Below are 27,032 nucleotides of genomic sequence, written 5' to 3' on the forward strand. Positions count from 1 at the left end.
CCTACTAACTCATCAAATGCTTTCCTAACGCTTTGGGCAGAATTCTCAAGGATGGCTCTCATTGGTTGGGTTGGAGTCATGTGCCCATCCCTACAATCTGCACTGAGATTGAGGGAAGGCAAGCTCTTTGGAGAATAGTCCCAATTTTGATACCAAAGATGAGGAAGGGGTTCTGGGCAGGCTAAAACAATGGGGGTTGGGGGGCCCACAACAAGGCATTAAGTAACATAGAAATGAATGCACCAATTCCAAAGCAGGTGTGATTCAGCATCTGCTATAAATTCGCCTGAGGTCCATGAATGACTCAGGAGATCTGGACTGTAGTTCTAGTTTTGTCATTAACTAGCTGGTTTGGCGATACAGACTTAACCACTTAGAACTTCACTTTTCCCATTTCCAAAATAGTAATAATAATACTTGTCCCATCTCCTTCACTGAGTTGTTATAGAAATCAAATTAGCTCTTGAATTGTAAGGACTCTGAAGAGTCAAATATTATGTTATAACTATGCATAGCTTCCATTTGGTTTGTTGAAATTAGCTTAAAATTCTCTACATTTTCCTAATTCCTTGTATTATTTTCCTTTTTAAAAACTCGTTACAGCCCTTACTGGAGTGGCTCACTGGGTTGGGCATCATCCTGCAAACCTAAAGGTTGCTGGTTCAAGTTCCAATTTCCTGGGTTGTGGGCCAGTTCCTGGGTTGGGGCATGTGCGAGCAGCAACTGACCAATGTTTCTTTGCACATCAACGTTTTGCTCCCTCTTTTTCTCCCTCCTTACCCTCTCTCTAAAAATAAATAAATAAAATCTTTTAAAAGATGAAAACTCATTACAAAAGTAATACATGCTATAAGCAATTTTAAAATACAGAGAAGCAAAAAATAAAATAATATATTATATTTTTAAATGACCTATAATCCCAACTATCCATAAATAACTATTAACATTTTTATATCATGTCTTTCTTTTCTTTTTTTCTATGTGCATGAACACACGCATGGTTTTAAAAATAAAAATGGAATATTATAATACTCTTAAAAACCTGCTTTCCCCCATAAATAATGTTGTAAACATTTTACATAATATTATTTTTCTATAACATCTATTTAATGGTAGAATGGTCTTTGATCATTAAGGTTTTCTAGATATGAAATTTCTGGGTGAAAGAGTTTGTAAAACTCTAAGGCTTTTGGTATCAATTGCACATCCCATGAGCAGTGGATATGTGTCCGTTGATGAACTAGCTTTATAGTAGGTATTACCTTGCTTTAAAATTCTTATAACTTTGATATCTTTTTTCTTTTTAAATTTAGATTCATGATTGTTTTCCCTTGATTACTTTGTGCTGATGGCTTGTCTGTCTCCTCCTTCCTGTTTCAAACTGCCAAAGAATTCTAAGCCATGGCAACTTGGGAAAGTCTATAAAGCTTGCAGGTCAAGGAGCAAGAAGACCAACTTTCATACCTCACTCCCACATTTAGCTGGGTGACTTTTGTTAAGTCACTTAATTTCATTGAGTATGGTAGGGATGTTTCTCATTTTCTCATTAGGCTATCTCCTGGATGACCCCAATAAAAGATGTTTCCTAGTGTTCATTTCCTTGTGTGTAATCCTCTCCCCTTGAATCTAGACTAGCACTTTTCTCTATTTTTGAGTAGTAGAATGCAGTAGAAGTGACACTGTGTGACTTCTGAAGCTAAGCCTCAGAAACTGAAACTATACAAGAGGCTCCAAGGGAGAACCACCCAGCTGGACCCATCAATCACGAAACCATGAGAAGTAGTAATAAATATTTTGTTTTAAGCCACTGGGTTTTGGGCTGTGTTATTACTCATTAATGGATAAGCAAAAATGCCCACCAAATTTTCTTCCAGTACCCTGAATCTGGGAGCAAGTTTAAATCTTAATAATTGAAAGTTGTCTTTGAGACAAGACGACCTAGTTCTCTTGGGTAAATATTAAACTCTCTGAGCCTTCCTATGCCTATCAGCAAAATGGGCATAACAGTACCTGCCTCATGACACCGTTAAGAGGATCAAATTAGATAATGCACACAAAGAACCTAGCACAATATCTGTCGTGCAGTCTTCAATACATTTCAACTATAAAGGTGCTAATCCCTGCTGATAAAGTGCCTCACAAATTTGGTTTCCTAAATTAAATTTCTTAAAGAGTATGTATCAAACTAGCCTGTATTTTTTACCCCCCGCCTCAGCCACCATCACTGTGACACCTTCTCTGGGCATGCAAGGGACTCTCAACACTTCCAGTCTTGGAGATGTAGTTTGGGTAAACTCCTAAAGCAGACTGAAGGTATTCTAAATGGGTTTCCAGAAGTCAGTTTCCTTCAAGAAATGTTCTGCATATATTGATGTCAGTGATCAAATGTTGACTTACTTTATGGCCACATTTTTGAAGTCTGCTGTGTAGTCTCTTTTGCACCCATGCTTGTTTAAAGATTGAATCATACTATTTGTTCCTCAATGATTATCCTGTTAATTCTAAAGATAAGAGTTGGGGTTTTTTGTTTTTGTTTTTTAAAGACCAATGGTTGAAATCATTGTTTCAAAAAATGCCCTTACTTACTTGCTCTAAAAACATGTGCTGAGCACCTTCTACATGCCAGACCCCAGTCTAGGGATCAGAGGTGGGAACAAGAGAAAACCTGTACCTTCAGAAGCTTACAGTCTGTTGGGAGTGGAGAGGAGAGGGCGGAAAGAGTGACAGGCAAGATGATTATAAAACTGAGAAACTGTAATAGAACAACAATAAAAAAATGGGAAAAAACAAACAGAGAAAAGGGCTGTGGGAGAGAGGCATAAGAATCACGGAAGCCCACAGAAGAACATGTCCCGCCGCATCTTTGACCAGTCTTCCTGGCCTGCCAAGAGAGCAGGTGCACATCAGGTGGAGTGGCAGACTCCTACCCAGCAGCCATTCCTCATTCCCCTCTCCGACATCCAGGGGCGGCTACGCGCGGTACAGATTGTCCTTCCAGTCACCCTGCCGGAAGTTGGGGCCGCAGGACCAAGTTCTAACCAATAGGAATGTGAGAAGAGTATGTCACTTCAGGTCCGCCGCAGTTAAGGGCTTGTGCCACATCTTTATTTCTCTCCCCAGTGCAGAGACCTTGGAGGCGTCATGTTACAGGTGGTGTAGCTATGAGATGAAGGAGGCCCACCAGCTCGCAAAAACTGGGAGGTGAGTAAGATTAAAAAAACCTCTATTATGGTAAGCCATAGAGATTTCAGGGCTTATCTGTTACTGGAGCCTAACCCGGCCCATCCAAATACAATGTGTAATCGAGTTCTGGTCCATGAGATGTAAGGAAAGTGTACTGTGGAGTTTCTGGATGGATATTTTCACTTCCAGTAAACTTCCTTTTAGCGGGTAAAAAGAGAAAGGCGTTAAGGAGCGCTCATTCATTACCCTGGCTAGCTGTATGCTTATTTTTTTGGAAAAAAGTTTCATTGGCTTGTGATGTTTGAAACTGCAGCAGCCTTTATGTGAGCAAGAGTAGAGGAACAAGAGAATTACTGAGATGACAGCCCAGAACCTAAACATTGTGAAACTGTTCATCTAAATCGGGATTATTCGATTCCAGACTTCTTTCTAAACAATGAGTGACCCAGTAGTGTCAGCCTTTTCTGTTATTTGCATCTGAATTCATTTGCACTGTCACTAGTTGCAGATGAGGATGAGGAGTGTGGTTCTAATGGATGAGTAAAATGAATGGAGGTTCTTGGAAGTAGGCAATATGACTCTCTTATCTTCTCTTCATCCCTATCCATACTGTAATCATTGCTGAAAAATAAAAATATTGGACAGTATTTCCCATCTTCAGTGTGCTCTTACATACATTTTCTGGCTTTATGATAGAAAAGGATCAAGTAGGGGCCAATAGCTCAGTCTCTAGAGGAAGACACACTAGAGTTCGAATACTGACTCTGCCAGTCTCTTTGCTTTGTGACCTTGGATGAATGACTTAAGCTTCCTAAACCACAGCTTCCTCATCTGTATAATGCAGCAATTATAGAAACTCTCATATAGTGTTACTGTGTGGATAAAATGACATGATACTTATGAAGTATTTAGCATATTTGTTGGTATACTAAACATACCTAATATACAGGGACTCCTAAGTAATTTGGATTTTTATTTTCATGACATCCTGGGAAAATGGCTAGGGAAGGCATTAACATTCCTGGGAAGCATTTCATCTGCGCTTCCATTCTAAATGATAGCTTTGCTGGGTAGAGTAATCTTGGTTGTAGGTCCTTGCTTTTCATCACATTGAATACTCCTTGCCAGTCTTTTCTTTCCTGCAAAGTTTCTTTTAAGAAATCAGCTGTTAGTCTTATAGGACCCCTTTGTAGGTAACTCTCTGCTTTTCTCTTGCTGCTTTTAAGATTCTCTCTTTATTTTTCACCTATGGCATTTTAATTATGAAGTGTCTTGGTGTAGTTCTCTTTGGGTCTAGCTTGTTTGGGACTCTCCGTGCTTCCTGGACTTATATGTCCATTTCCTTCACAAAATTTGGGAAGTTTTCCTTCATTATTTTTTCACATAAGCTTTTGATTTCTTGCTCTTGCTCTTCTCCTTTTGGCACCCCTATGATTTGGATGTTGGTATGTTTAAAGTTGTCCCAGAGGTTCCTAAGCCTCTCCTCATTTTTTTCAATTCTTGTTTTCTCATTCTGTACTGGTTGACTGTGTTTTTTTTCTTATGTTCCAAATCATTGATTTGAACTCTGGCCTCCTTCCCTTCACCATTGGTTTTGTGTGGATTTTCCTTTGCTTCATTTAGCATAGCCTTCACTTCTTCCTTTAAGCTTTTGTCATACTTAAAGTATCTGTCAAGCCTGTGAGCATCCTTATCACCAGTGTTTTGAACTCTATGTCTGTTAGGTTGGCTATCTCCTCAATGCTTTGTTCTCCCACTAGAATCTTAATCCCTCTTTTAGGCCATACTTCTCTGTCACCTGACAGGCTTCTATGTTTGTTTGCCTCTGTGTCTTAGGTAGAGTTGTCACACCTGTTATGTTGTAAGGGGCGGAGCCTTAGGTATTTGTCAGCACAGGGTGATGGGTTTCCCACATTGTGGCACTATATGTAGGGGAGAGGTCTGAGAGGGAACAATGCTGCTTACTCAGCACTCACCCCTTTTCCAGGCACTTCTCCCACTTCCATATGGGACTGGCACCTCTCTAGCTGTTGCCCTGGCCATCGTTCTCAGAGTGGGTGGATCTGCAGACATTCTAGGACCATGGGGGCCCTTTAAACAAGCGAACTCTGCTGAGAGACTGGCAATTTCTTCCTCCCCCTCTACCTCCACTGGTTTGCACAGTCAGAGGCAATGAGGCTTTATTTTCCCTGGTGCTGGAACCTTGAGCTGCATGGTCTGGTCTGGTGCTGGGAGCGCTCCCCATGTGTCCCTCCCTACTTTTAAAAACGTGTGACTGTGCTTTCCGCCAGCCTGCTGCTGCTGCTGCCGCCGCCACCACACCACATCCTCTCCGCCCCAGCTCTGCCCCTCCTACTTGTCTGGATGAGTATTTCTTGTTTATATCTTTGTTTGCTGGACTTCCGTGCAGCTTGATTTTCTGGAACTTCTGGTTCTCTCTAGTTTTGAGGTAATTGTATTCCTTCTTAGCTGTGGAGGGAAATGCAGTGTATCTACCTATGCTTACATCTTGGCCGGACATCCAAGTCAATTAATGATTTTTATAATGATTAACTTTTAACATAGTCCAGGAACAAACACTATTAAAACCTGAATATTATTTTCTTTCTTAAACTTAGCTCAGTCGTCACCTCCTTTGGAAAGCCTCCTTTCTTGACTGTGGGGTGACTTCTAATGGGGCAGTAACCTCATGTGCTGTCATTGGTCTGCACTGATGTCCACCTTCCTGTCCTCTGCTAAAAGTGGGCTCAGCTGTACTGTCCTCTCTACCTCTAGTGCCTTGCACGGCACCTTGCCTGTTGCAGATGAGCTAAATGTGTGCTTAATCAAGTAATGAGATCAGTGCTTGGTACAGTCCCCTGGAATGGGTGAGATTCCTTCAGGAGAGTTACCTATAATACCCATTAAAACATTTTGGTAGAAGTTGTGCTTGGTCCTGGGGTTAAATCAATATAGTGAGTCTAGCAGGCAAGAAGGTGAAGGTTACTATCAGATGTAAACTCATCCTCTTGGGTGCATGCATTTCTTTTTTCTCTGGTTTGGTTGCTTGATTTGGAGACACAACTTTGATGCTCCGAGTGGTCCTACCTACTTCTGGACCACGAGATGCTTCCCAGGCTCAGTCTTCTCTGCTCCTTTTTTTTTTTTTTTTGTCATTTCTCCAGATTCTATGCAAACCCCTAGCTTTATCTTGACTTTTCACCCTTCTTTGGGTGCCACTACCACATTTTGCCCCTTGGACGTCTTACTAATATTTCACATTTGACCATCCAAAGCCAGGATATCATTAGATTAGAAGCTGAGAGCACATTACAGGAGATAAGGAAAAATAAGGAAAACCAGGCCAATGAGACACTGGATTTAACTTAGCACAGACCACTAGGATTCTTGGAGAGTACTTCTGCTGGAATCATGGCACACAAGCCAAAATGTAGGGGTTCTCACAACCACTGTCTTTGGGAGCCTTAGCCTCCCTCACTCTCTTGCAAACCCACTATGTGGCCTTGGGTAAGACACTCCCCTCTCTGGGACTCTATTTTATCAGGAGGTCAAGGTTGGACTATCTCAGTGGGTCTCAGTTTCTGTAAAACACCAGAATGCCCTGGAGAGCTTGTTAATAATGTGTATTCCATGTTCCCCACTCCCAGATATTCTGTTTAAGGAGGTCTGGAGGAGGCCAAGGAATCAACATTTTTAATACACTACAAAGGTGAGGCAGACTTCCTGGACCAAAAACTGTAGGGTAGATGACCTCCTAGTTGCTTTCCAGGTCTGACATTCCCTCACATGTTGGGTTTGGGGAGTAGAGGGTAGCGAGGATGTGCTAGCAGCCAGCCAGGTCTGTGTGGGAAGTGTAGCCAAGAATGCAGATGGCAGATGGACGGGATGTTCCGAAGGGTCATATTCACACTTTGTCACTAAGACAGGTGTGTTAGATTAAACCAGACTTGAGAAGACCTCAGTCCTAAGAGAGCAAGCAGGACCGGGCCTGCCACAGCCTCCTGGCCATCTCAGACTGAACCAGATACTCCTTTTGCCCCATTTTGTTGCTCTAAACAGAGGTTACAAACTGGAAATGTGTTTGGCTCTCACAACGGTAATTTCCCCCAACATTTAGAAACTGGGAGACGTCACATTTAAAACTTCTAGATTTCTCTTGGAAAATCTAAAAGATCAGCCACACTGGATTATCCACATAGGACATTGGCTGGAGCTGAGCAGCTACGCCCCCTTTGGGTGAAGGCATGCATTTTCCAGTTTCCACAGCCCAGCTGGCTGGCTGGCAGAGGCTTGAGTTGTCTCCTTGCTCTAAAATTTGCTCTGGGATAACAGCAGAGCTATGTATTGGGAGAGTGTGGAATTGCCTGTGTTTGAGAACTACGGACATGATTCTGTACATGACATTTTTCACCTACGTGTAAGAACATTAAGAAACCAGAGGGGAATTCACTGCCGTGTTTACCAGATTATTGTTGAGGCTATGGACCTTTACATTACATGGTTTCTCTATAAAGGCACATTGGAGGAATTTCTTTAAAGTCTCAGTACCAGGATCATTATAGTGGCATTTCTCTTGAAGATCAGCTGTATTTTTAAGTCATGTGAATGGTATACAGAATCGTTTCTGTGCTAATATCTACACAGCTCAGCACCAAATTCAGGGCTCACCTGTTAAAAGCACTCCATGGCCTGCCTTGGAGCTACCCTTATGAGTGGCTCCCTTTTACTTCTTAATCTTGTTCTCCTATTGCTTTTTCCTACTTCTTTTCCATTTTATCTTAGTGTAAGATTTGTATCTTTGAAGAATCAGACCATCAACCTAGATTAAAATAAAACAAGATTTAAATAAATACGCTCCTCTGCCTTTCATATGATTTCATTATAGCACTTCCTACAATGTATTATACTGATCTGTTTAGATTTTGGTATCTTCTAGTAGACTGTACTTTATTATCACTGTGTCATTAATAGCTAGGCCAGAGCCTTGCACATAGTTAGCATTTAATAAATTTTTGGAGTTGAAATTAAAAGATGGCAGAAAATATAGCAAGGACCCATGGAACAGGTGGAGGGATTTGAAAAGGCAGAACTTCGCAGACCAGAGGGATGTAGGAAACCAGGTAGTGTGCTCTGCTATTTTTCTCTCCAACTCAAAAAACATTCCATGACTTCAGTTATGACATCGCTTAATTCAGTGTACTGGGTTTGGAGAATCCATAGGGCTTCTGGCATGGTTGGACTGAAGATGGGCGTTGAAGTTGACTTGGAGTTTGAAACCCAAGTATTTTATTTTTAATGATTGTGGGGATTTTGCCTAACTTTTCCAAGCTTCGTGTAGTTTTTAATTCCGATGTATCCTTAACTACTTTATTTTACACTGTATGTTAATCTGTAACTCTCTGGCACTTCTCTCTGCACAGAAATCTTAGAATACCCATTTGTCTACATACGTGCTAGACATATTACAACTTATTAAATAATTTTATTTTTTTCTCCTTTATATTACTAACAGTAGCCTAATGTTAAGCATTTTAGAAAACCTGAATAAGAATTTATTTGGTTTACACACATATATAAAAATATGTATCCAGATAAGCAAATATCTGCTCATTACATTGTCCAGCTTTAAGAGTGCCAAAAATAATTAAATAAAATACCCGCAAATTAAAATGGGAGTGCTAGTCTTTAACAATTTTAACTGACCAAGACATCGTGCTACTGAAATTCAGCTTAAAGTGATAGCCAGTTACTATGACAGAAAACACTGTATATGTGGCTACTTAGGAAAATTCCTTAAGCAGAATCTGCTTCATGCTTAGAACATAGCTAGGTTTAGTTTCAACAGTAAGCAGCAATAAAGATCAAGAAAATTCCCAACTTGTCTAATAACTGCTCTATAACAAGGAAGAAAATGGACTCATCTTTTAACAATGGACTCAGTTGAAGGTATATTTATTTACATGTATCAAGTGCTTAGATAAAAAGTGCCAATACAGTAAGATACTTGATTAATTACCTTTTAATTTTTAAAAACTCACAGCACACAAAATATTTGCTTGCCTGTGTATAGATTTAATTCACATACAAAACCTGAACTATCTTTTCTTCCTCAAGTAATTCAACAGTGCAGCATGTCAGTCATCTCAGCATACGCTGGAGCATGAATATGGGAGGTATCACTGCCAAGGAAAATGCAAAGCAGCCCAAAATATACAGTGATTCACTTCTATGCCAGAGTCTCCAAGGTAGATAGACAGTTTCTTACACAAGAGGTGAAATACGGAATTCAAAATGTTCATTTGCTAATATAAGATACAGTATTGAATCTTTTGACAAAAAATAAAGAATAGTTATGTTGCTGAACAATATTCAACATGGACGAGTAGATCTCGATGTTCGGTGGCTGGATACTGGATATTGCACTTGGGACATTCCACCAGGCTTTCGTTCAGTGCAGCTGTGGGACTTTTGGGTGAGGCACCTTTTCCTTTGTTTGCAGTCTCACCATGGGAAGCGACTAATGGCTCTGTGAAGGCAGATTCAGGAAGCTGTTTCTGAAAAATAAATGTCAAATGAACACCATTTGTATATAAGCTCCATAGACAGCCCAAATGCTTCAGCCCTGCAAACAGATTTTCTTTTGAATTCTCTGCTCACGGGTATTATGGTGCTAACATGATGGGGTTATAAATTACCCACATTTGCCCAGGAAGTACTGGGATTGGGTCTTTATATGAGTAGGTTTTATTAAAATGCTTAGAGTGAATGTGTTGGTTGGCCTGTGTGCAAGGCTGACAAAATTTGCTAGTCTTGATTAAGAGGAGCACTTCAGCAGAAAAGAACTATATGGAATTAAGAGCAGCACAGAATTTTAGCAGATCAAACAATTTATACACAGAAATGACTAACTGTATAATACCTTTAAGACTTCCCTTTTTCATGTTTTCTGATGAACTTACAATAAAGCTTAAAAATGAATATTTTACATCCTGTGAAGATGATAGGAACACAAAGGAAGTATAGGAAAATTATGGGTTCTTTTGTATATCCTCTGGCTTTCTATACTTTGAAAAATAGTCCTTAACAGAAATGAATGATACATTTCAATTCCAAATATTATAAATGGTCAAAATCAGTAACATACTAAAGGATAGAGCCAAAAATATATTTTCTGTCTTTTATTCTTAAAGAAGTTACAAATGACTTTTTAAAAACAATCGCTTTATTTTTTTAAACTGAGTAATTCTATTTGTAAATTTCACCATCTGCAAATACTCTGCAGTACTAGGATGCAAACACAGACCCCAACAGGTTTGGTCTAAAAGCCTATTAGTAACACGAAAATAGGTTAAGTCAAAAACCATTTCCTCATAGAACCAAAGTTATTTAAAAGGTTTTGTTTTAAAAGATTATGTGTTCCCAGACAACAGTATGGTGATTACCAGAGGGAAAGGAAGGTGGGGAAGGTAGAAAAGGGTACAGCAGGGAAAATGGTGATGGAAAGAAAATTGACTTGGGATGGTGAACACACAATATAAAATATAGAATACAGAATATGTATTATAGAACTGTATATCTAAAACCTATATAAATGTTATTAACCAATGTCACCCCAATAAATTCAGTAAAAAAGTGAAAAAAAGATTATGGGTTCCAAAAAAAAAGATTATGTGTTCAGGGTAACCCACAAAATGTACTTAACTCAGTAAGTTAGAAACAGTGTATTAACAGTAATAAATAGTCCATTATCCCTATAAACAGTGTTTCTTTCTTTTCTTTTCTTTCTCTCCTTTCTTCTTTTCTTTCTTTTCCTTCCTTCCTTCCTCCTTCCCTTCCTTTTTAAATAGAAAAAGATTATTTCCTCCCATGCTGGACTCCCTCCCCCAGGCCAAGCATTTATTTTTGTGTATCTAGAATCGTAGGCACCAGGAATGTAATGACTACTGAGAGCTACATAATGTCCCTCTTTCTCATGCTCTGAACTGATGCTCAAAGGGCGATTGCTCCAAATGAGGCAGGTGGCCTGCCTATTGATTTGAGGAACAGCTGTTCTTTAAGTGGTATCCTCCTAGTTTGGGAACTGGTTTGATATATAAATGGAAAGAAGGTAGAAAGAGAAAGAAAAGAAGTTTTAAGTGTAACCATTCTAGACTCACCAAGGATTCCAACTGTGTTATTTGGTTTCTTGCTTTTTGAAGCTCCTTAAGGATGACATGCAATTGATGCTGCATATTTTGACGGTCAAGTTTTTCATTTTCGAAGTCTAAAGTGCATGCCTGAATCTGGAGAAACGCCCAGGACAAGATGGTTACAGCCAGTATAAACTGTCCAGTTTTCTTGACTGGATACTTACATTTAAATTAGCACAATAAGCAAACATTTGTTGTACCATCAGAACAAGAATTCAACTGAGCACACTGAGATATTGATAAATAGGGCCTTACTTTTATGTGGAATCTAATCAACAAAATAATTTAACAAACAAAATAGAAATAGAAGTATAGATACATAGAACAGACTGTCAACTGTCAGAGGGGAGGGGGTTTGGGAGCTGGGTAAAAAACGTGAAGAGATTAAGGAAAAAAAAATGACACATAGACATGGACAACAGTATGGTGACAGCCAAGGGAAAGGGGGTGGGGGAACATGGAGGTGGCAAAGAAAGGATAAATGGGGATGGAGACTTGACTCTGGGTGGTGGGCGCACGATGTAGTGTACACATGTTTTATTGAGTTGTACACTTGAAATCTGTATGGTTTTGTGAACCAATGTCACCCCAATAAATTCAGTTAAATTTTTTTTTTAATTTTAGAAAAGTTTATGGTTGAGGCCTTGGTTGATCCAAGGAGGAAAAAGCCAACGTCTGAGACATAGGTATCTCCCCCATCAGCTTTTTCATGTGGAAGGGGGAGAAGGGAAGGAGACAGCTCCTGCCTAGTCTGAAATGTACTGAAACTCTCTGGTCTCTATTCTGAGACTAAACAGTGTGTCTATGAGTTCTCCTTGAGGTTATGAGGTAGCGCTATTAGGGAGATCCTGTTAAGCTGGAGTAGGAACTACAGAAGTCATTTGGGGAAGAATAAAATTTGCCAAGGTGAACATCTACTTGTCAGGAAAATTGCCACCTCACCTCAGAGAATCTGTTTTAGCCTAACAGCAGTAACAGGAATATATGGATAGCACAGATAAAGTTTTTAAAAAACATTTTTCACAACTTTCAAATGGTTCTTTACAGAATAGTGTAAACATAAGGGAAAATTCCATTTTTTAATGGGTTATATTAGATTTAGAAGCAACCCCAGTGAGTACCTGCTGTTCCAACAGAACTATCCTTGTTTGTTCCTCTTGCTGCTTTATCAGAGATGTGTAAAGAAACTGGACCTGCAGGGTATAAATAGAGACAGTTTTGCATGTGCCAACCTTTCTGTCGCTTGACCTGGAGGCATGAGCATTCACAAGTCTCACATCTCTAACCAGAACACCACCTGCTAGTCTGAGTGAGTCACTCCAGCTGGCGGTTTGATGGCTGTTGATGTCAGCAGCTGAGCAGTGCCGCCCGGCTGCGCTCCCGGGGGCACAGACTGAACACTGATGAACAACACAGGCCTCCGCAGTGGCCACACCTACTTTTCTGGAGGTGCTGACATAGCATCTGCTAATATTTCTGAGTAGGATAATAGCTGGCAGTGCCTCGCTTCTTTGGTCGCAGAACTGGAGCAAAATCTCAATTATTTATGCATAATCTTTCACAAATATCACTGCTTACAGCTGTAGGCAGAAGGGAGTGTGGTAAAGACTAAGAGGGCAAATGTTAGAGTATTTTCCTCCTTCTCAACTCTCGGAGAATTTTTAAAATTACTATTCTAATAGTAGCTATCATTAACATGTCCCTTTACTTTACAAAGCTCTTTTATGTTCTCCCAGTGGACCCTCACAAAAGCCCTGTGAGGCAAGAAGAAATTATTATTATTTTTATTAATTAATTACTTTTCTAACAAGGTTACTTTATTTTATTTTATCTGTTTTTAGAGAGAGGGGAAAGGAGGAAGAGAGGGAGAGAAACATCACTGTGTGGTTGCCACTCACTCGCACCCCCAACTGGGGACCTGGCGTGCAACCTAGTCATGTGCCCTGACTGGGAATCGAACCAGCAACACTTGGCTCATAGGCCGATGCTCAATCCACTGAGCCACAGCAGCCAGGGCTCAGAAATTATTATCATTAATCTGACACATGATTAACTTACAAATCAGAGAAGTTAGGTGATTTGCCTAAGGCCACACACATCCTGGACCAGGGACCAGGTATAGACTCCAAATACCGTTCTCGTAATCCAGACCCAGTGGCTCCAACATCCTGGCAGAAGGCTGGGGGAGTGAGAGCGTGGAAGGTGCCACACGGACTGTGGGAGCGGGAGCACAGTACCACAGCCCGGGATGGGAAACAGCCTGGATTCCTCTCTTTAAATCTTTTGGCTTCTCACACATACTTACCTCCTTCTCCCTCAGAGCCTTTCAAGTGTACGTGAGTTACTCAGGCTGGAGTCACTCACTATGCCAGTTCCTTCTTGTCATCAGGTCTTTGTCCAAGTACTATCTCCTCTGTGAGGCCAGTTTCTCTTTGCCATATTATCCTGTGTTATTTTCTTTAGTGTCTTGTTTATGGTCTATTTCCATTCTAAATATGAACACCCACAAAAGGGACAGGATTGTTTTGTTCCTTGCTTGTTGCCTAGTGGTTAAATAGTCCCTGACACTTAGCAAGTACAATGAAAAATTTCAATTATGAATCACGGAAAACCTTAGTTAGGCTCACCTGAGATAAGAGCTCTTCGGCTCTCTTCTTTTCTTCTTCAATCTTCCTCCTAGCAATATCATTCTCTTCCTTGAGCCTTTGTATTTTCTCTGTTTTTTGCCTATCATCTTCCAGATGTTGTATATCTGCCTTTCTTTGTGAACAAAACAATTTATTTAAATTGTGAATTTCTTTTTGGGTTTCTTCATATTTTCTTTGAAATTCACTAAGTTCAAAATTCAACTGAGTTATGGTTTGTTGTTCAACCTCAGTATCTTTTTTAGCATTTGCCAAGAGGTGGTGGTAATGTATTTGCTTTTCTTCTTGAAGATAACCTATGACAAACATAGCAGGGCAAAACTCGCTTTATGAAATATGTAATCGTCATGAAAAGATAAAGATAACCCCATTTCTATAAACAAGATCACATTATTTCCTACATTACAAAATGAAGAGTCAGAAGATAGGGTTGATATTTGATGGAACAAAAACACAAGTCCAGGTATGGTATTTGAAATTAACACTAAAAATGAAAGAACTAAAAACGGTAACTATTCTATGGAGAGGGAAAGTCACTAATGTCTAAAGAAGATACATTAACAAATAGGGATATAAGCTCTTTATTTATAGGTGAGATAATTACCAAAATTAAAAAACAGAAATGTTAACAGCAACTGCCCTGATAGGAGGAAACAGAGATCAGGAAGAGATGAGAAAGGAGGAGCAGGTCCTTTCTGTACTATTAAATTATTTTAGCAAACGATTATTACTTTGATAACACACACACACTCTGTCTCTCTCTCACAGACACATACATACACCTGTATTACAAAAGAAAAAATTAGACTTAGCCCATAACTAACATCCTACTTTTATGTATAGTAACCTTTTAAAGGCATTACAGTAGTGACTTTATCCCCGTAGAGATAAACAGCTTTGCATTATCTCCAGAGACATTCCTTTTATATTTTCTTTCTAGCATTAGCTTCATTTTAAATACTCGAGAGCCTTGCTTGCCTTTCTTTTGCCTTCTCTCTGTATACTTCAAGGCTTCCATCCTGTTAGGGCTCTCAGTCATTTAATGAGTGCTTTGCATCGGGTTTCTCTTCTGTTCCTAGACTGTCACCTGTAAAGTGAATAATGACTCTCTGCCCCATCTTTTAGGGTTCTTGTGAAACTCAGTTGAGAGCAATGTTAGGGAAACTACAAAGCACTTGGCAAAAAAACAGCATCATTCATAAGAAACTTCATCTCAATTCTATGGTAAGAGTCAAATGATTGACATATCACCTATAAAAGGTATTCCTTCTCCTGAGATTGATGTGATCATTGGTGACAAGGCAGCTCTGGGGGGGAATAAAGTTGGAGAAGGACTGGGAAGGAGGGGAGGACATGCACAGTGGAGAAAACTTAATGTGCCTTCAGAGCCGCCAGAGATCCCCTTTGCCCTGTGCCTTTTGCCACCTTCTCAGAAAACAATGGGAAATAAAACAGACTGGCCAAAATGGTATTTCTTCAGAATACTATTTTAATAAGACTTGTTCTTACTTTATTTTCTTTAAAAAAAATTTTTTTTAATTTATTGATTTTAGAGAGAGGAAGGGAGAGGGGCAGAAATAGAGAGAGAGAGAGAGAGAGAGAGAGGGAGGGAGAGAGATTTGTTGTTCCTCTTATTTATGCATTCATTGGTTGATTCTTATATGTGCCCTGAGCAGGGATTGAACCCACAACCTTGGCATATGGAGACAATGCCCTAACCAATTGAGCAACCCTGCCAGGGCTTACTTTACTTTCTAACACATACCTATAAAATCTAAATTTGAGGAATTTTGGAAAATGTCAGGCAGACCTATCCCAAAAGAACATATTTATTCCAGTACCTTCTGATTCAGCCTTTTTTGTCTGCTGTGGGAGTGAATGAGCAGCTGTTTCCAATTTTTGTTCCAACTCATAGATTTTTGCTAGAAGTCCTTTTACGTAGACCTCTCGCTGCTGATCATACACAAGCCATTGCTGATTTTTCTCTAGAGCCTCAATGTGAGAACGTACAAAAATCAATAATAAACATTATAGTAACAAATTAAAATTAAAAAAGCAAAATCTTAAAGTGGTCAAGGAGGCCCCAGCGATGTAGTCTTTTCCAGTACATAAAAATTCTGATAGGTCACAGAATAATTCCCTCATTAGGTCCAAATGTATAAAAAACTTCAAAACTCATTTGCTATAGATGTGAGATCTTGCTTCCTGGCATGTTGTCAGTTTGGCTCAAATAAACTCATAAAAATTCTCTGCAGGTTTGGATGTTTCTTACATTGACAAACCCTTTGTAATAAAACTATTGTAGTTATTTCTATATTCTTACAAGTTCTCCCTATGTACGCCTTGTGTCACAATTCATCCCAGACCTGTTGTAATTTATTGTTATCAGTGGTTGAAGCAGCAGCCAGGATGAATAACTTCATATCCTTCAGGGCTGCCAGAAAGAGATGGTACAAACGCAAAGTTCTTAATGAAAGTTGCATGGTGAAACCTTCCTGAAGTAAAACATATATACTGGAATATATTTTCCAAAGTGTTTGATTCCTGTTGAATCACCCTTCATTTGTTGTAGGTGTATTGTGAAAAGGGGGGGCTCCCTTCCTCCAAAAGCTGGCATCTCACTCTAGAGGGGTGAGATGGGATAAGTCGTAAGAAATACACTGGAAGTTTTTGGTTTTGTATCAAGGCATCTTCTTTCAGGTAAGAATTTCTATTCTTTAAAGCTATATGTAGTTGAGCTGCATGTCCAAAAAGACCTATATATATGAAAACTCTTAAGTATAGAGAGTTCCTCCAACTCTCTAGACTCCTTTCATGAACATCCTATAAACTCCTGAGCAAAGCTTCTAGGTATGAGGCTTGAAGGATCTTCAATGTCTGTTTTCCATAAAGTCAGGAAATGGATTAGGAAGACAGGCAACTTCTGGAATCAAGACTTAGTCCAGAGCCCTCTGGCCCCTTGACCACTTTTCTCTCTGCACCATTCGGATATCTGTTCTCATGACTTAAAAGTTCATTTGTCAAACCAAGATGCTGTACATTCACTCTACATTATACAATACACTCAAATTTAGTTGATAAAAAGGTGTAGCATTGTATGACTCAAAAAGCACATACATATCCAAATACTTATAAATCCTATGTTTGATAATAAAAATATCTAATTTTATACCAAATTTAAAACCTGTCCATATTTAAGAAGTGTTTTAATGTTGGGTGGTCATGAAGTTTTTTTTCTTTTAAAGAAAACTGTCCATATATTACTTAAGTGTGAGAAACAAAATTACAGATTGGTTGAAGATTTGAGAGGCAATATTCTAAAAGGCCTCATGGTGGTGATGTCCCTTAAATAAAGTAGTAAGTGTTTCTTCATACCCTACCTCTTCTCACTGACCCTTTCTGTCTGCTTTCTTCTCTTAATACCACCAATAAATGAATTTGAGAGCTATCAATAAGTGTTGATATTATTAGCTTTGCTCTTCAGAGTCATCATTGCCTTAGTTATCCCTCCCAGCTTTGTGTCATCTACAGGTTAGGCAAGCATTTAACATTTCCATCCAACAAGTGTGGGCAAAAGTGAAGGCCTGTGGAATGCTACTAAAGCTCTTCCTCCTGGCTTGACAGGATCCATTCATGTTCCTTAGACAAAAATGTAAACATAGACTAAAATGTTAGTCTATATTGGAGGAATAAAAAATTCAGGTCAGTGTTGACAAAACTGGACTATGGATAGGGTCCATAATAAATTTATTAAAGTTGCTATCTGTACTCTAGTCATATAAGAGAATATCCTCATTCTTAGGAATAAAAATTAAAGCATACAAGCTTAAAGGGCTATGGATAAATGCAACTTACTCTCAGATGGTTCAGATGGGAACGTTAACTGTACGTGTGTGGAGGTGTGGGGACTGAGAGTGCAAAATAGGGTAAAACATTAACAGTGACAGAGTTTTGGTCAAGGGTATGTGGGAAAGTTATGTGCCATTTTCATTCTTGTCACTTTTCTATAAATTTGAATTTTTTCCAAATAACAGATTTAAAAAGAATTATTTATCTTCCCTAAAGTCTGTTTGAAAATGAAAATTTGTTTTTAAATGAAGAGCAAGAAATGCCTATGAAAACTGCCTTTGAGCTATTTGAAGTTTGATTTAGTTTGAAAGTTGCTGACATCAGACAACGTTCACATCATTGCCATGTAATTATTTCACATCATTGCCATGTAATTATTTCAGAATGTCGGCCATGCCTAAATGTAGCTGAGGAGTGATACAACTACACCTCAGGAAAGGTAAATGTAAGATTTTAGGGCTTCTTTTAGCATAACAAACACTGATCTTAAACTAGATAGGCAAGCTTCCACAGGAAGCTTTGTGGGAGCGTTGAGGAGGGTTATGGGATTAGAACTGCTGAGCTCTCAAAAGCCGAATAATGTGAGTGTGTGTGGACTATTAGAAGTGAGATTTCTCTGTTCCTGCTCCCAGAGTCCTCCAACTAGTTTCCTCCCTGTCTTAAGATCTCAGAGATCGCAAAGTGACAACCAGAGTTAAACCACCTCTTGCTTATCGGAGATTAGTAACTGGTCCTCAAAGGATGGCCCCTGAACCACCAGCAAGAGTGGCAGCAGCAGTGGGAGCTTGTTGGAAATCCAGAATCTCAGGTCCTGCCCTAGCCTAACGAAGTCAGAATCTGCATTTGATGATGATCCCCTAGTTTCACATGCACATTGGAGTCTGAGAGGCATTGCTCAGTCTACATCACCACTTGAAGGTGAGTTGGGTTAAATTTTACTCCATTTGTCTAAAACCCTTTCTAAGGTAAACAGAGCAGAGAAACACAATGTATTCCTCAGATAATCTAGGAAGAAAGAACAGAACAAAAAGATTGGATATGAACATGTAACATTCCCAAGTTAATTTTATAAAAAGAATCATTATCTAAAAAGAACTGTTGTTTATATTTGAAGCAGATAGTGCTGAGAAGCCTAAAACTTACATAGGAGTTTAAGAAAATAGCATATATTTTCAGGTGCTTAGCTAAAGGAGACACTAGTAAAATTCACACAAGATTCCATTCAGTCATTCTTTCAACTGTTCTAGATGCTGGTAATAATATACCAGACAAGAAAGACTTATTTGATAGTTCTTTAAAAACTATGTTTCTTCTTTATTTTAGTTACCTCTAAGTAAATTACTTTGATAAGGGTACTATAGGACCCCACTATACTGACATTCAACAGAGTTAAATTCTTCTTTTGAAGATCAAATAGACCACAAAATATACTTGCTAGATGAAATAAAACAGGAATCTTAAGAGCATGCTTAGATCAGGGTAGACATACCAGTAATATTTCTAGAATCAAAATACCTACCTAATAGCGTAGTAATTAAATCAAGAATTTCATACTTTGTATATCTAATCTTAAAACATGAAAAAAAAAAACCCACTGTGAATAGTAGTCCTGTGTCCCTAATTCCCTATGAAACCTACCAATCCATTTAAGACATAAGTTTAAAATAATATGGCTTCACCATATATTGAAAATAACCATCAAATTCTAGAGAAAAGAAGTAATGAGTATACAAAGAATGTATTTCCTTTTCAAACAATGAATTATAATAACAAAATAGCTGGGCAAATTAAATTTAGGTGGAAAGGGGGTATTGTTGAGGTATTTGGTAGTGATGGGTGATTTCTAGGGCTTTCTAGCCTAACGAGATCATTAGAGAAACTGGTCCTCTTGAATACCTGGAAAGAGACTGAAGGTGTTCGGTCACCTAGAGATGATCTCAAACCACTCAATTCTCCATCTCAACAGGTTTTTTCCAACTCACAGCATTATGCTGTCAAATTACATGAAATTTAAGAATAAATGAAATTATGCCTCTTTAGCCACAACGTAAGGAAAAGGAACTTACATCTTTCAGCTGTATTTCCATTTCATGAATATTATTCATTGACGAGTTGAAGCAGTTTGTAGTCTCAGTCTGTAAATAAACCAATATTAGTTAACATCAAAAATTTAATAATTGAAGTTTCATAATACTTCACAGGGGGATCCCCAAATCCAGATCTGATACATGCTGGAGAACCTCATGCCAGGTGAAGGGTACCAGAGGAGAATCAAGATCTTCTGGAAGTGTACTAAGCGGACTGGAAATCTTGAGATTTCATGTCTAATTTGCCTGCTGAGGTCCTCTGGACCCCAGGATCACAGGAATAGCCCTCAGTGCATATGAGTAGCTCAGTGGTTTTCACCAAAAGGAGACGAAACAAAACTGGGCTATTTAAATAAAATCTGGAAAACAGTATATTGTCAAACAAAAGGTAAAAGTTGTTTTCTAAGAATTATGTTTATATCAGTAACAGTATTTCTAGTTCATATAGATTATATAGAACTGAAAACATAACTTCTCTTTTTTCCTTCATTTTCTCATAAAGGAAAAAAAGAAGGGAGCTAGGTAGTTAGGTACCCAGACTAGCCAATAAAACTCATAAAAAGCTGTATTCCGGTCCTTACTTGTGTGAACACTGGCAAGGAAGTTCAAAAATTTTTTTTTCTCCAAAGGTGCTCTAGACACCCTAATGTGTAGCCCTTTCTCCCTCTGAATTTAGTTCTCTAGGAGGAACCCGTAACAGAGATAAGTCACCAAACCTCTTTCCTTTTTCCTCTGGGCACACTGTAGATGACACTTCCCACTGTTCCCTGTGCTTTGTGAGGCCCTGAAACTGAATTCTGTCCCATGGAATGTAGGCAAAAGTGATATATGCCAAAACTGTGCCTGGCCCCAAAGCCTCCCCCAGTTCTCCACAGACTCTCTCTAGCTCACAGCTGTATAAAAAGGAGCTGGTGGGAAACTATGCCATAAGGGATGGGAGGGGTGGGGGAACAGAAGGAATCTGGATCTCTGAATGACGCTGTGGAGGAACGCCTCCTCCACACCAACCTGCACTAGACTGTGACATGAGGGAAAAATAAACATTTGTTGTAGAAGATTGAGATTTGGAGGTGGTTTGTTATAATAATTAGACATGCTGACTAATAAAGAAATTAATAGTGAAGCCCTGGCCTGGTAGTTCAGTTGCTTAGAGCATTGACCTGATACGCCAAGGTTGCAAGTTCAATCTCCAGCCAGGGCACACGCAAGAAGCAAACAATGAATGCATAGTGAGTGGAACAACAAATCAATGTTTCTCTCTCTAAAAAAAAAAAATTAATAAATATGACCTGGCTGGTTGGCTCAGGGGGATGAGCATTGGCCTGCAAACTGAAAGGTCACTGGTTTGATTCCTGGTCAGGGCACATGCCTGGGTTGTAGACCACGTTCCTGGTTGGGGGTCTGTGAGAGGCAACTGATTGATGTTTCTCTCACACATTGATGTTCCTCTCCCTCTCCTTCTCCCTCCCTTCCCCTCCAAAAAATAAAATATTTTAAAAAATCAGTAAATAAAAAAGATTTTTTAAAGAAATAGTGGGTAACTCATGCAGTTATAAGAGTACATTTTAAAAATTATTCTACCAAGATTTGCATTTCCATCTTCAAAAATGGAGAATTCTTGAGGCTTAAGGAGAGGTTTTATCACTCACTTTGGATCTGACTCTATTGCTTCATGAGTTTCTGCTCTGTAGAAATTCTCTAGAAAAACTTAATCTCTTTGAACTCATCTGTAGAAATACTCAATTGTCCATCTGTAAGAGGACACATAAATGCATACATCCGATCACTCTGATTACTCTAAAGGGGAGATCTAGTACAGAGAACTTAACAACATTGAGATATATCTGTAAGCTACAGATTTTCTTCAATAGGTGGTATAAATAGCTGTAGTGTTAGTATTATTCAAATGTCCAAATTTCTAAAAGAATCAAAGGCCTGATCAATAAGAAACCATTTACTGAGTACTTACTATATGCCAGGTACTATGCAATTTATATTATCACATTTAATCTCCAGTGTTCTTATCCTGATTTTACCAGTGTGAAAATTGAGGTTGGAGAGAGAGGTCTGGTGAGTTCTAACATTGACTTTAAGATTAGAAAGATTAAGAAATTTGTTCATAGCTAGACAGTGGCAGAACCATGATCTGAACTGAGATCTGCCTACCTACAAATCCTTGCTCTTTCTGTTACACAAATGACTTTTTTTTTAAAAGATTTTATTTATTTATTTTTAGAGAGACAAGAAGGGAGGGAGAAGGAGAGGGAGAGGAACATCAGTGTGTGAGAGATACATTGACTGGTTGCCTCTTGCACACCCCTAACTGGGCACCTGGCTGGCAACCTAGGCATGTGCCTTGACCAGGAATTGAACCAGTGACCTGTTGGTTTGCAGGCCAGTGCTCAATCTACTGAGCCACGGCAGCCAGGGCAGTCATTCTAAAACAAAAGAAAGTAATAAAAAGCAAGAGTTGTTAAGAAAAGCATACTTGATATTGTAACTTTTTATCTCAAATATGAAAAACAAAAAAAAAAGGAAAACTATTATCATGATACAAACTACAGAAAAAAGAGCTCAACAAAATTTTCTTAGCTGTCTTACACAGTGAATTCTGTACTCTGTCCATGAGTCCTTTTTCCTTTTTGCTCAATCTCTCTAACCCCTAACCTCCCCTGCCCCAACTAGCTATTGTCTGCTAGTAAATTCTGTACTCTGAGTAGTCCCTTGGGCAAAACAATGGTGTGGGGCATGGAGAGGGCAATAAAAAACTATAACTATTTTTGCTTACCAAAAATAAAAAATAGTAACATTAGTATACTGTACTGTTTCATCATCTGACAACATATTTTAACAAACTCATTCTTCATAAGAATTACCAATTGTGTCAGAAAGGGAAAAAAACCTGAGTTTAAAGAAATTATTAGTACCAGTGATGAATGAATTGCTTTGGTTTCAAGTTCAGCAAGTCTTTCAGTTGTAGCGGTCAACTGTTTTTTCAGTAGAGCTGTCTCTTCAGACAAGGATTTCAACACATGTTCCCTCCTTTCACCTTCCTTTGTCTTCTCTTCCAGCTGTTCAAGCAATGCAGTAGTACTGTACTTGGTTTTCAGCTGGTCTCTGAGTCGCTGTATTTCTTTGTCTTTCTCCATAAGATGATAAGCATTCTTTTCCTTCTCATCTTCAAGGAATTGAATTTTCTAGATATAAACTAAGAAGAATCTTAGAGCAAAGCCAGGTCAAACGTGAAAGTAAATGATATACTACAACAAACATTTATGAAATGTTGACTATATATCGAATCAGCACTATATTAAATACCAGGGCCAAAAAGATGATGAAGAGAATGTCTTACAATCAGAGAGCTCAGGGACATAAACTAACACATTAATGCAATATGGTTAAGTGCTGTAGTTAAGATATAAATAAAATGGATGGGACCTGGACACAGAAAGGAGAAACCAATTTGTCAAGAGTGGTGAGAGAAAGCTAAAGAAAGCTGGCTCTCACATAAGTGTCTGATAATCATCCCTTCATCGTACCACTTCTAGTAATCTTAAAGGCTGAAAGTCACATGAAGTGCATGCTCATTAATGAACTTGAAACAACAGAACTTAAAAATTACAGAATGTTTACACTTGGATAAAAATGCCTGCATTAACTTGCTTTTTGCTAATACATGATTTGGTATCCAGTCTAGAAGGTGGTCTTCAAAGGAATGTTCAACATTTTCAAGTACTTGAAAGATAAAGAAGGCAAGCTTATCATACTGCAGCTGGTATAAGAGAGAAAGCACCAACGGAGATGATAGAAAAAGTTAATAGAATGACTTTACATGCCAACAAGGTAAAAACATCATAAAACTAAAAAGTTACATTTGGTCAGGGGGTGGTGAGATGCAGTTGTTCAAAATTGTTCGAATATAAAATGGAAAAAATTGAGTTGGATGGTTGTGTGAAAATGATGAGGGATTTTAGTTAACTACAAGCTTCAGAGAAGGCAGTAGTATGCTGTAGTTACAAAAAAAGCCAATACAATTTTAGGTTTTCGTGGAGTACAGCATCCCCATCACTGGAAAATAGGAGTACCATTTCAACCTGTGTTTGCCACTGTGTACATCACTGGGTGCAGAATTCAAAAAGGAAATGTACATACCACCAACTATTCAGGAAAGTGATCAGGATGATTAAAAGCCAGAAAAGCTAAAGAATATGGGATTGATGTACAGAAAAGTAAGAGGAAGTAAGTTCTTCTTAAATATCTGAAAAGTTGTCAATCAAATTAAAAACATACTTGTTCTGTGTAGCTTTAATGGAGACAGAACAAATGGGTAGAATTTATAGGAAGTTTAGTGTCAGTTGATTATAGAGGAACAGATTTGACAACCAGTGTTTGTCAAAAGTGGAATGAACTGAGAAGAGCTCTTTCAGGGAAGCTATCAGGTTCCTTCACCAGATTGCAAAATAATCTTTATGTCTAAGAATTGGTGATAGGTCACTTTTAAATGCTTGAATAAGTATTTACCTCAATATATGTTATTAAAAATAATAAATCATTTGGCTTTATGATGTGCCTATAAAATAGCATTTAAAGAAATCCAACGAATCTATTTAATATAGGTCACTTATTTTCTAACTTTAACAATAAAAGTACTATTACAAAATAAGTTAAAGTCAAATAATGATTAAACTGTTAAATCTTTCCAGGTCTAATAAATTCCCAACTGCTTTACTGACTATGCTACAACAAACTGAAAATTAGGAAACCTGAAATATAGTTTAAAAGAATGCAAAATGCCAATATAAGTAATGATTTTATCTCTAACAAACCTGAAAACAAAGATTATTTGGAAAGCAACCAATATACACAGTAAAATAGATTTTTAAACATTCATATTAAAATCTGAACTCCATTTAACCCTTTGAAATAATTAGATTTGATTTTTTACATTTAGTAAACTAACAGAAAAGCTAGATTATATCATTATTGGGGAAATACTTTCTCATCTCCTACCATAAAGCCTACTACAATTGAAATGGTTTTTAAGGTCATTTACCTCCAAAAGTCTGTGTCTCTCTTTATCAGTCAGCTTTCCTCTTCTGCTTGTGATTTCATCCACTGATATTTGTAAGGCTGCTGTTTTTTCCCTAAATTTTTCTAATGCAGTTTCTGATTTGGAGCTACTAGACTTTGATCCCCATTTACTTTTAATTAAATCTTTGGGACTTCTGGAGGACATCTCTGAAATTGTAAAAATAAAAACAATTATAGTGTGTAAGTCTGAGTTTAAAAGGTCAAATATCGGGTTTGAAAAGGCCTAATAACCTGTTTGCTAAATAGAGAACCTTTCTATGAAAAGAAGTGATTGATCAAACCACTAGGATATGGGAGAGGCACTGGGACTGAACCTTGAGTTGTTTTTGTCATCCACAGTGCCCAAGAGCAGGTGCTCACAAAATACTTATGAATATGCCGAAGTGATCTCGGACGTGCTGGACAGGAGGTGACCAAAGAAACATTTCAATCAGCTCAGCAAATGGCACGAGGCATCGATCACAGGCTACATCATCTCGAGTGGCGGCAAATCTTACAACGCCCTCACGGAAGACATCACAGCGGGAGGCAGACAGGCAAAGTAAAACTGCAAAAAGAGGCACTTCTCTTTTTTCTCCCTAGACTGAAGATGTTTGTAGAATAGACATGAAAGTGCTTGCTAAGCGGCCAAATGCTGAACTAAGGAAAGACCGTATCCAAGCCACTTGGCCTCTCTGCGCCTGTCTGTAAGGGGATAATACCCACCGCAAAGCTGAAAGGAGAGATCGAAACCACAACGGTCATGAGGCGCCCCGCCTGCTGCCAGGAACGAAGTAGCCGCCCGGAAAAGGGGGCTGAAATCTGGCGGGCAGAGATTTGAGTTCACGCGGACGTGCTGTGCTCACTGCCCCCGCCTCCGCGCGGTCCTGCCCTGTCCCGGGGCTGGGGCACTTGGATGCCCCTTTCCAACCTCCGCGGTCGCCTCCCAGCAGCCGGTCAGTACCTGAAGCGAAAAACGGCAGCCTTGTCTTCCCAACTACACCTCCGATACACCCGCCGCTTCCGGGAGTTTGAATCCCGCGGCTGTAGGGCGGAGCACGTCACTGCCGGCAGGGATGCGGCCGCAGGAAGGAGGGGCAGGCCCATGCAGTGTGGCCGCAGCTCTCCGATTGGCTACAACCTTCGAGGGGCGGGGCCTTGGACCTGAGTGCGGAGGTGAGTGGGGCGGAGCGGAGCTAGGAGCGTGGTCGAGGACCAGAACGTTTTCTCATGGCTGAGACCTCAAACTCGGTGTTTCTTTGTGAAGGGCTAATTTGTGTTTATCCGCTTTGGGGATGAAGCAAATTCCTGCACTCAATAAGATAAACCCAGTGATCGAACTGGAACCAACTCATTCTGTGTCCTTGAGCATAATTCGCTTTTCGAAGTACCAGTTTCGCCCCGTATAAAATGGGAAAAGTGGATTCCACAAAGGAACAGCGCCTTCCAGTCTTCCCTTGCTGAGGCTTTATCCTAACCAGAGTCAGGGGGCAACAGGGAGTATAGCAGGTGGAGGAACTGACAGTCCCGCCCTGGTGAAAACTGATTAGGAGCCCTGCAGGAAGCAAGTCAGACTTTTGCTCCAGATTGCTGCCCTCTCGCTTGAGATGGATCTGTTGGTCAACTCTGGGTCACGGTTAGGCGTTTTGAGAACTTTATTGCTGAAACAAAGAAGCCCGAAAGTGTTTGGCAGGGCCTACCTTTCAGTCCAAGCGTTAAGCATACCAGAGATGTAAAACAATAGATAAAAGGATACGAAATAGAACATCCTAGGAAAGCAACGTGGCACACTGGTTAAATTCTAGATGAAGACTGAATTTACCTCCTTACTGCCTCTACTTATCTAAGTTATCTTGAATAAGTTATCGAACCTCAGTTTTCTGTCCTGTAAAATGATGCAAATAATAATATTAACCTCATAGGGTGGTTATGAGAATTAAATGAGAAAATTTATGCAAAGTGCTTTGGCATTTAGTAAATGTTCAGTTGATGTTAACCATTATTACATA

General features: G+C 39.1%; 1 protein-coding gene across 3 annotated transcripts; it reads right to left on the minus strand.

Moving 5' to 3' along the window:
* Positions 1-9,186: 9,186 nt before the first annotated feature.
* On the minus strand, positions 9,187-26,022 carry CEP55 (centrosomal protein 55). 3 transcript variants are annotated; one of them, XM_090279242.1, is made up of 9 exons: positions 25,988-26,022; positions 25,007-25,191; positions 22,881-23,150; positions 19,933-20,001; positions 15,859-16,009; positions 14,000-14,313; positions 12,494-12,565; positions 11,340-11,465; positions 9,187-9,737 (listed from the first exon to the last, which is right to left on the minus strand). In XM_090279242.1, exons 2-9 carry the CDS (start codon positions 25,187-25,189, stop codon positions 9,534-9,536), a joined length of 1,389 nt encoding a protein of 462 aa, XP_090135368.1. In that variant the 5' UTR covers positions 25,190-25,191; positions 25,988-26,022; the 3' UTR covers positions 9,187-9,533. The 3 variants fall into 3 exon arrangements, with proteins under 3 accessions (XP_090135368.1, XP_090135369.1, XP_090135370.1); XM_090279243.1 differs by lacking the exon at positions 25,988-26,022 and adding an exon at positions 25,750-25,981; XM_090279244.1 differs by lacking the exon at positions 25,988-26,022 and having other exon boundaries at positions 22,881-23,161; positions 25,007-25,047.
* Between the last annotated feature and the right edge of the window lie 1,010 nt (positions 26,023-27,032).

The sequence above is a fragment of the Furipterus horrens genome, unplaced genomic scaffold (assembly GCF_987537825.1).
Source record: "Furipterus horrens unplaced genomic scaffold, mFurHor1.1.pri manual_scaffold_5, whole genome shotgun sequence".
In the NCBI taxonomy this organism is placed as follows: domain Eukaryota; kingdom Metazoa; phylum Chordata; class Mammalia; order Chiroptera; family Furipteridae; genus Furipterus; species Furipterus horrens.